This window comes from Salvia hispanica, chromosome 6 (assembly GCF_023119035.1).
Source record: "Salvia hispanica cultivar TCC Black 2014 chromosome 6, UniMelb_Shisp_WGS_1.0, whole genome shotgun sequence".
NCBI classification, from domain to species: Eukaryota; Viridiplantae; Streptophyta; class Magnoliopsida; order Lamiales; family Lamiaceae; genus Salvia; species Salvia hispanica.
Window position 1 is genome coordinate 34,054,494 of NC_062970.1, and position 11,010 is coordinate 34,065,503.

Consider the following 11,010-nt stretch of genomic DNA (forward strand, 5'->3'; position numbering starts at 1 on the left):
GCGATGACTTCCACCACGTCAAGGTGACACTCTACGCCGAGTTATATCCCTTCGCCCCCATCTAGAAATAGAGACGACTAATCTAAGTCAAAAGGTCGAGACTACGAACGCCACTATTCTTGAACAAGTTAGAGCGGGTCTTCTTTTCGCACTATTACGGATATGAAAATAATGGTCAAAATCGGATGAAATTGTCAACGCCTCTATCGGAAATAGGATTGACTAGCGATTCAGAAGGAAGCTGGAGTTACGTCCCCTTTCCATTCAAGAGTTCTTATGTGTTTGAAAAGTCTCTTTCGAATGCAATAAATACCTTGTTATTCCTTGAAACTTAATGCTCCAGCTCCCAAGAAAATAAATGACGGTATTGTTTACTTCATTTATTTAATCTTATATTCTTATCTGTGTTTAATTTGTAAAAAAAATCTTTATGAGTAGTATTTTTTTTGTGTAACAACAGAAGATTGTTATTAAGGTGTGTTTGGATGGGAGGAAGTGTCTGCCGAAGCCATTAAAGATTGTGATTTATATGTTGAAGCTCATTTTTCCTTACGATATCATTTGGAAGAGACGCATTTCTACTGCTAAATTAAGGAAAAAGGTAATGGAGATTGCAGTAGTTTCCAAAGGTAATTTAATCAGTAGTTTTACTATATTCCCTCCGTCCCCGATTAAAAGTCACACTTTAATCGGACACGAGTTTTGCTTTGTAGGAATAAGGATGAGCTACTTATGAGGAGCCGTGCCGAAGTAAGAAATACCCGACCCGCCCACCCCGACTTAACATGATATGAGGGAGTCTTCTTACCCCTTTCTTTACTATTGCGTTTCATGAGTATGCACATTGGGGACAATGCATGATTTAAGTTTGGGGGTATTAGCATGCTCGCTTGATTAGTGTTGATTTTGGCTTAAATTCTTCCTATAGTTGTGTATAAGCATGTTTGATTTTCTTCTTTTGAATGTCACTAGGCACATCGTTTCCTTTAGGATTTGTTGGCGTGGACTTAGTTTCTCTTAAGAGTTGGGCCGCGGAACCTTTCTTTCACTTATTAACCGCTTGAGAGCCATAACTTCCATATTTCGATCAAGTGAATGTAGTGTCCTTAGGAGTCCGATTTCTTGAGCTAAGGAGAAAGGATAATTCCGGTTTTGAAAAATTGATGGAAAAAAAGGCATTAAGGTTGATCTTCTAGACTTAAGCTTGATGAATTGTGAACTTGTTATTGTTGATGCATGAAAATGATTAGGCAATAGGACGTTAAGCCTCACATCCATATTATTACATGCCTTACCCTTCATAAACCCCTAGTGAGCCAATTTTGAGCTTTGAAGCCTTATTCTTTGTTGAAAATTTTAAGTCACTAAATGAGCCTATGTTATATATCCTTGTTTAGCCCTTAATTCTCGGTCCCGATCACCAAGGTTAGAGTGCTAGCACATTCACGGGAGGGTGCATTGTACGACAAGAGAAGACTTGTGTTTGAGCCATTAGGTGGTGAATATAGAAAAAAATAGTGAATAGAATAAAAGGCAGCCTTTTGTGATTGAAAAAAAAAAGCCAAAGCTAAAGAAGAAAGAAGGAAAAAAAAAAAGTTGAATGCAAAATGAAAAAAAAAAGTGTTGGTTTGTTAGTTTTGAGATAATGAAAAATCTCAAGTTTGGGGGTGTGTATTGAGTTGTATTAGAGATGTGAGATTTGTAATGGATGTGCTAGTGCTATAAAATTGTGGTGAGTCACTTAGCCAAATATGATCTCACCTTGACCAAAAGCCTCATTACAACCAAATGATCAATGTCCTTTGATTTGTGCATCACAATGACTTGTTAGTGGTAAGTTTTGTTTAAGTTTGGGGGAAACACCTTAAGTACCTTAAAAAAAATAGAATAGCCGGAAGAACTCCTTTTGATGATCTAGTTATGACGGTTTGAGACTTTCTAGGCTCTACCCGAGCAAACATTGGTGTAGTGGAGTGACAAGCTCTTAGGTGGTTGGTCGGTTGATTGGTGCACATTGCATGTTCCAAAGTCTTACTTGCGAGTGAATGTGGGGTCAATCCAATAAGTTTTGAGGACTTGTGTGGGTCGGCGTGATGTGAGAAGAATGATCATAGAGGTCTAAGAGTGTGTTTTGTATTGACTTGTCGGGACGAGCAAGACTTAAGTTTGGGGGTATTTGATGTGAATCAAATTGTAGTCCTTTATTGCATTATGTTAATACACTTTTTAAGATGAAAAATGGACTCATTTTGATATATTGTAGGACAAAAGACCAAACTATAAGAGAGAGAGGAGAAAGAAAATATGGTCCGAATCTGAACAGTAATCAGCCCTTGAAGATCAATTTCAAATGCTTCTACAAGTCCACCATTGCATTCACCTTCGAAAGAGCTTCGCATGGATACCTCACACGCCTCAATCGGAGTCCGGATGAAGAAGATATGGCTGTTTTACGAAAACTGCGTAGTGTAGTGAAAAAACGCCCGGCCGGGAGATTTCTGCCCTAAAAAACGCCCGTCCGGGCAAAGTTGACTGGGCCTATTTTTTCAGCCCAAACTATATAAAAATCTAGGGCACGACTTCCTATGTGGCTTTTGGCGGCTGGAACAATTTTGGAGAGAGAATTGGAGCTTGGAAGCCACACTTGAAGAAGGAGAGCAAGATTGAAGTTTCATCCACCCAAGCCTTGTCCCCCATGGTATCTTTAGCTTGTTTCCTTGTTATTGTGACTACCATGAGTGGCTAAAGCTTAGGATTACTCCTAATTTGTAGTAGGGTTGTTGAACATGAACTTCTTTAATTGAATTTTTATGATTTCCTTTGCTTTTTAGTTCTTATCTTTGGTGATTATTCTTATCCTTGTTAAGTTGAGCATGTAAACTTAATTTGGAAATTTCTTTAATTCTAATGTCTCTTTAACTTAGAATAAGGAGCAAACAAAGATAAGGAACCTTCGAGTTAAAACCGATTAGGTATAAACCAGGGGTGGATCCTTTGTGTTGAATCGTGTTAGAAGCTAATCCCGAGCTTACTATGCGATTGTAGGAGTGAGGGGTTGGCGAGTAGAGCCTAGGAGACGTGATCAGCGTATCCTAGGTGTACAATTCCTCGATCAGTGATCAGCTGCGAGCGAGTGTAAAATCAACAAGATCCCTAAAAGCATTGGAAAAATAATTAGGAAATAGAAGTCATGTGAAAAAAACAACCCGAACCAAATTAGGAGTAGTTCTTCCCCTTTATTGTGTTTTTCTCAATTTTACTTTCTCGATCTATTTGCTTGAGTCGTTTGTCCAAACCTATAAAACTAAAAATTTATCGCTTTTAGTTAGTTTTAATAGTTTTAGCAATTAATCTCCTCCCTGTGGATTTGATACCCTTTGTACTACATTGCACGTCTGTATACTTGCAGAAGTAGTGTTTTTAGGGAATTAAAACTTGTTTTGTGAACTTAAATCACACCCTAAAATTCACAACATGACTCTTAATTGGGGACAGACCAAAATGTAAAAGTGTGACTCTTACTCAGGGACGGAGGAAGTATTTCGTATATAGAAAATCGTGATAAAATACCAAATCATGAATATATTTGTTTGATGAATTTGTAGGGGTTGAATCAGTGACGTTCAAGATTGACGAGAAAAATCAGTTGGTGGTCAGTGGAGAAGACATCGACACCGTTGAACTCACCCGATCTTTAAGGCGAAATGTAGGCTTTGTTGGACTTGGTCCAATTGATTTTTTATGTTGGTGACCGTGGAGGCAATGGTGTTGATTCCGGCCTCGAGGTTATTCAACCTTGCTTCAACGACTCAAATCTTGGTGGCATTGGTTCCTATCTTGCACTAGCACTTCCACTATCTTCATGATCAATTGGTCATACTTCTCCTCCTTTTTGAGCGGTTCAACTACTCCACCTTTGCTTACATTAAATCATACAGGACATTGCAAGAAATTATTGTTAGAATAGGAAAGGTTAAGATAAGGACAGTCTCTATTATAATTATTGAAATTACCGCCTCCTGACTAGGGCGATAATTATTGTTGTAGGGTCTATTGGGACCGCCTCCTTGTTGAACGTAGTTGACATTCTCGGTTGGTATGGGAGGAGTGTCAGGTTTGCTGACTGCAATGATGGAGGTCGGTGGAACTGGATCCTCTATTCTCGATGTGTCCATTTGGTCAACCCTGACTCTAAGCTCGGCTAATTCCTTCACAAAGGAGCTTTCTTCGGCCTCTTCGATGGCTACTACCCTTCTTGAGTTGTGCATTTCTTTCGACCACCCCCTACTATTGGTGGCGGACTCCTCCATGACCGCCATGGCATCTGGTCCACTCTTCCGCAAAAATCCTCCGTTGACCCCTGAATCCAACATAACATAAATCTTTTCATTAAAACCATTATAGAAGATCCCTACCAGATGGTCCACGGTGAAACCGTGGTTGGGGCATGACAAACTCGTATTTTAGTGTCATGATTGGTGTGTTGATATGCTTAATTGTGAGTTTTTGTGCTCAAAATGGTTATTTCCAGCCAATTACTATATGTTTTGGAGTTCACGTGTTTGTTGAGTGTTTTAGGCAAAAACAGGCGAAATTAGGTGAAATAGACAGTGACCCGACCGAGTGAGGTATTGTGCAAAAATGCCACCCGGCCGGATGGCATTTAGAAGCCGTGGAGAGGTCAGAGAGTTCGTGAGAAGCCTCACCCGGCCGGATGATTTTCCAGTACAACAATCGTACCCGGCCGGGTGGTGTAATTAGATCTGCGGGAGTCCAGAGAGTGCGGAAAGTGAAAACCCGGCTGGGTGATTTTCCAGTGCAATAATAGCACCCGGCCGGGTACATCGTGTTGGCGATTTTTTCCTTTTCAAAAGCGCGATTTTTAGAGAAGGGGATAAGAAAGAAAAAGCTAGGGCAACTCTACTCATTCTCTACCGCCGTGAAACACACAACCCATCTCTCTCAAGCACTCTTGGAAGAAGATTGAAGATTCAAGCTTCAATTCCTTCGCCAATTGTACTCCGTATCATGTTTTCTATTGTTTTCTTTAGTTTAGACTTGTTTTCTTCCATGAATATGAGTAGCTAAACTTCTTTTGTGTAGAATTCTTGGTGAAGATGCACTAATTCATAGCTTTAATCCAATTGATTTCGTTTTTATCTAGCTCTTGTAATTGTTTGGTTTATTCCTGTGCTTTTTCCTGTCAATTGCTTGATCACCAATTGGTAGTGTTAGGGTTCCTTAGAGTAATCGGGAGGTGAAATAATTAATCTTGAAAGAGGAATAATCCACACCTTTATTCAATAAAACTTGGGAGAGTTGAGATTCTGAGTGGGATCTTTAATCTAATCGATCTTTTGGGAGTTAAGTCTAAGAATTAGAAGGGGACTTCATTTGTTACACTTAATCTGCAGATTTCTCACCTTGGGAAAGGGTTAAATTCATATCTGCGATTGATTCAACAGTTCTAGAGACTTTAAATGGTAATATAATATCAATTGGGTTAGGCTATGAGTTGTGCATCGGATCCTTGAATTCTGCATATTTCTCTATCATATTCTACAACTTTCTTAATTGTTTTCTTGTTTAAGTGCTTATTTTAATCTTTGATTTTATATGCTTTTAGTAGTTGTTAGTTTGAAACCAAAATTCTCGATCGTTTGGATAGTAGTTGAAATTGGTTCGTGGTACTTAGGTTTACACTTAATTGTCTCTGTGGGATACGATATACTTCTGCTTGCGATTTGCTACAATAACCCCATACACTTAATTGTCTCGAGTCAAGTTTTTGGCGCCGTTGCCGGGGACAATTTTTGTGTTATATAGCTTGATATCGTGATAATAATCAAGATTACTACTTCAGACATTACTGCTTTATTTTTTTTCTTTTAATTTTTCGAGTTCTCACAATTGTGTTTCTTGTTCAGGTGTATGCGCACGCGTTCTAAAGGCTTGCCTCTAGAACCTTTCGATCCAGAAATCGAAGCATCAAACCGGAAGAGGAACGCATATAGGAGACTCACAAAGAAGATTCAAGCTTCTTCGCCTAACCGCGTAGGAGCATCTTCAGATCGGAGGGACCTCTCACCTATTCGATCACCGGTCCAGGATCATATTCAACTTGATCCTGATTCTCCTATTCTGATGGAGAACGATGGTCCTCCACCCCCTCCTCCCACTAATGCTGAGCTTTTACGACAGCCGGAGGAGTTGCGCCGACAGGTCAATCGTGCACCAGCTGTACCAGTGCAAAATCAATATGCTTACCTGGGAGTAGCAAACCCACCAGTCCACAATAATATCGACGCCAACACCTTTGAGCTGAAAAGAGGACTGATCCAAATGGCGGAAAACATTGCTTTTAGGGGCAAATCCTCTGATGAGCCTAACAAGAACATTACCAAGTTCATTCAGATTTGCAACACAACGAAGATGAATGGCGTGACAGATGATCAGATCCGACTGAGACTGTTTCCTTTTTCCTTAGAGGATTCTGCGAAAGATTGGCTAGAGAGTTTGGCACCGAGGTCCATTAGAACATGGGACCAGATGGTCCATAAATTCCTGGAGAAGTTCTATCCCCCTAGTGAGGCTATTAAGAGGCAACACGAGATCATTGCCTTTCAGATGATTCCTGCGGAGACTATCAGAGATGCATGTGGGAGATTCAAAGCGTTGCTGAAGAGGTGTCCCAATCATGGTCTGTCCCCAACAGTGCAAGTTATTACATTCTTATGTTTACCTGAAGCGCAACAGGAGTTAAATTTAAGCGCGGGAGGTAATCTTCTCAAGAAAGGAGAGAAGGAGGCGATAGAGGTGATTGAAGAGCTTGCATCCAGTGATGAAGGATGGAGCAACGAAAGGAGTAAGGTGCATAGGGTGGCTTATACCACGGATCATGATACAATGAGCACCTTATCTGACAAGCTGGATGCATTAACTATGAAGTTCGACTGAATGGCGATGGGGCAACCGTCTCTAGAGCCACAAGGAAGTATGGAGGATGCGAATTATGTGCAGCAAGGGGGCAACCAGTATGGTAACAAAGGACATCCCAATCTCTCTAATGGGAACCCCAATAATGCCCTGCAACCTCCTCCGGGGTTCATAGTTACTGATGGGATGGTGAACGACCCCAAGAAGATGACCACGGAGGACATACTCAAGTCCTTTATGCTACAATCCAACAAGGTCATGGAGCAGAACAATCAGAGAATGGAGAAGGTCGAGACGGATGTACAAGGAATGGCCACTCATTTGAAGAACATTGATGTTCAGATTAGCCAGATTTCCCAGACTGTGAGTACTCTTACTCAACCCGGGAAAATTCCCTTCCACCACCATTATCAACCCCAAGGACTGCAAAGCTATTAACTTGTGGAGTGGGACGAGCTATGAGGGACCCTCAATGCCCTCAGAATGAAGGGAAAGTAGCAGAGAAGCCTATTGAAGATGAGGAGTTAGTTGAGGAAGATGAAACGGAGACGATTCAGGTCACCACTCCACCTCAGGAGAACGTTGTTCCAGCTCCATCTACAACACCTGCAGCTCACAATCCTGCTGAAGCTAGGATCTCTTATCCTCAACGGGTGCAAAAGAAGAAGACGGATGCACAGTTTTCGAGGTTCTTGGACATATTCAGAAAGGTGCAGATCAACATCCCTCTGGTGGAGGCACTACAGCAGATGCCCAGCTATGCTAAGTTTTTAAAGGATCTGGTCTCCAACAAGAGAAGATGGATGGAATATGAGACGGTTAATTTGACTGAGAGCTGCAGCGCCATTATTCAGAAGAAGTTACCGGCGAAGTTGAAGGATCCCGGGAGTTTTACCATATCCTGCATAGTAGGAGATTGTCAAGAGGGAAGAGCTCTATGTGATCTGGGTGCAAGCATCAATCTGATGCCGTATTCTTTCTTTCAGAAGTTGAAGATTGGAGTGCTCAGGACCACTACTATTTCACTGCAGATGGCGGACAGAACAGTGTCGTACCCGAAGGGGATTGTTGAAGACATCCTAGTCAAGGTCGGGGAATTTATTTTTCCAGCCGACTTTGTGGTTTTAGACATGGAAGAAGATAAACACGTCCCACTTATCCTTGGTAGACCTTTCTTAGCTACAGGGAGAGCACTTATTGATGTCCACAAGGGAGAGCTCACTCTTCGACTGAATGAGGAGAGCATCACATTCTCCATTTATGACGCTATGCTGAGGTATGATGATGAGGATGCTCGGAGGTTCAAGCAGTGCAAAATGATCGAGGTGGTTGATGACTGCGTGAGAGAGGTAGCGCATGTTATCTCGTGTAAGGACAGATTGGAGCAATGCCTTTCATAGCCCATGCTAGCTTCAGACAATCTGCAAGCGCCCGAGCTCACTGAGGAGATACTTCATTTTGTGGGAGCCCTTGATTCTGGTGTCGAGATTCCAAGAAGGAACAACAAATTTCTACCACTCAGAGATCCGGCGGAAGAAGAAGAGAAAGAAGAGAAGAAGGAGGAACTTAAACCGCTGCCTTCACACCTCAAGTATGCCTTTCTAGGAGAGAATGAGACGTATCCGGTAATTGTCTCTTCATCACTTACTCCTACTAAACTCGATAATCTGCTGCGCATGCTTAGGAAGCATAAGGGAGCTATAGGGTGGTCCATCTCGGACCTCAAAGGAATCAGCCCTACTGTTCACATGCACATAATTTTATTGGAGGAAGGATCCAAGCCTAAGGCTTAGAATCACAGAAGGCTAAATCCGATAATGCAAGAGGTGGTCAGAAAGGAGGTATTGAAGTGGTTGAAAGCCGAAATCATATATGCGATATCCGACAGTGATTGGGTAAGCCCCACCCAAGTCGTGGCCAAGAAGGGTGGGATGACTGTTGTACAAGGTGGCAATGATGAGATGATAGCCACAAGATTGGTGACCGGGTGGCGAGTTTGCATAGACTATAGGATATTTAATGCAACAACGAGGAAGGATCATTTCTCTCTCCCGTTTATTGATCAGATGCTTGACAGATTGGGAGGGTATGAGTACTACTGCTTCCTAGATGGATATTCCGGATACAATCAGATCTTGATCGCTCCGGAGGACCAACACAAGTCGGCCTTTATTTGTCCGTACGGTGTCTACGCCTTCCGAAAGATGTTTTTTGGGCTTTGCAACGTGAAGGTGCAGGATTTCGGTTGTAATTTGGAATGTATCCAACTGATCCGGAAGAGATTCCCGACCCAGCTGAGTCGTTGGTACGACAACCGGGACCTGGTTTCAAACAAGTTTCCTCAACCCACTTCTACTGATTAGTATAGTGGAGGTAAGGGTCGAATCCCACAAGGATGGATACGTTCGGATAACTGCGGTGACTTTCCTGGGTGTTTTTGGTTAGCTACCACGCTTGGGTTGAGATTTTACCTAGGCACGAAATAAAGGTGGTACTCTACTGACTAGTAGGCGTGAAAATAACAGGCATGTGGTGGTGTTCGTGATAATAGGGGACAAGGTGTCTCAGAGGCATATGAAAAGTAGACAGTTACTAAAAGAGGAGATTTAGACAACAAGGGTATATCTGGTGCCTGGGTGGCTCTCTGACAGGTCTGGACAGTACAACTGAAAAGTAGAGAACAAAAGCAAAAGTAACTTAAAAGTAAAGTGGTCCAAGCTAAAGTTGATTTTGACGTTTTCTTCTTCACCAAGTATTAACAAAAATCATATGAACACAAACACCATAACTAAACTCAGATTCATAACTTCAAACTCAAGATCCATTGATTAAAATGCTCAAACTTAAAATGAACGGTGAAACTGCAGTTTTACTTCTACTGACTAACATGCAAGGTGGTGATCACAGCGCAGAACAGAAAACTCATGCACGAAAATTAGAGTGGAAACGTGACTACAACTTCAGATCAACAATTCCAGACAAGAAAACACTTAGAAATTAAAATCAACGACTAGATCTAACTTTCCTAGGCAAAATGAAGCAAACTCAAACCAAAGGGACATTCGGAATAGAAATTTCATAGCTAAAACTTTTGGATCTTCACCAAGTACTTCAAAAGGCAACAAAGATAAATGTTTGCGACAAATCCAACGACAAAAATAGGTAAAGATTAAACTAGAAAGCAAAATAAGGATTGTTTTGCCACTCCGGGCGATGATACTGCTATACTACTGCGGCAAACTGGCTGGAACGGTGGATTGATGACTTCTCCGGCGGACTCTTGGACGTCAAGTGACCATAGCTGTGGTGAGGAACGAGAGATTGGACAATGCTGAAGGACTGATCTTCTAGAGAGAATTCTACTAAGTGTGTTTTAGAACCGAGAACTTAGAACTCCTAACCGAACTCTAAGGAACCAACTATTTTCTCTCTCTCCAAGTGGCTTCTTTTATAGGGAGGCTTGCCCTTGCTTTTTAGGGTAGACTTCCTTCACGTTTTGACTTTTCTGCCCTTGTTAATGATCATCCCAGCTATCCTTCTTCTCCATCTCGAGCCTTTTCTCCGGCATGCATCCTGGTCAGCATTGCACCCTTCTGGTGCCCTTTTCACTTGCGTCACCTCGAATCGTCTTCTACCGACTTGGATCCTTTAATCATCGCACACTTGAGCAACCGTTTTGCAGATAATACATGCATTTCACGACATACTGACCAGTAACCAAAGCTTAGAATACGACTTATCAAACCGCTCACACTTACCACATGCTTGTCCTCAAGCGTGAAGACAAACAAAAAGAAATAAGTCGAATTCGAGCCTGGTTACTTCCCCCTGACCGACTCTACCTAACTAGACTCAAGACTCTGACGCAAAGGAAAAGAAAACAAACAACGACACAAACACATAACCCATATAGTTAACTTAAACACATAGAACAGGCTATATTTTCAACCACCCTTTCCCTCGAGATCAGGTGCAATCCGGCCTTAGGCAGCCTTGAACTTCCGCCACCCCCCTTTTCCTCCCCAGTCAGTATATCTGCTTGTCAGGATCACCCAATCCTAGGTCAAACAATGA

At 41.9% G+C, this 11,010-nt stretch overlaps 1 protein-coding gene across 1 annotated transcript; it reads left to right on the plus strand.

The window, feature by feature from the left end:
- The first annotated feature begins 7,394 nt into the window (after window positions 1-7,394).
- LOC125195188 lies at window positions 7,395-8,729 on the plus strand. The gene is made up of 2 exons (XM_048093373.1): window positions 7,395-8,285; window positions 8,337-8,729. The coding sequence occupies exons 1-2, from the start codon at window positions 7,395-7,397 to the stop codon at window positions 8,727-8,729; spliced, it is 1,284 nt and encodes a 427-aa protein (XP_047949330.1).
- The last annotated feature ends 2,281 nt before the right edge of the window (window positions 8,730-11,010 follow it).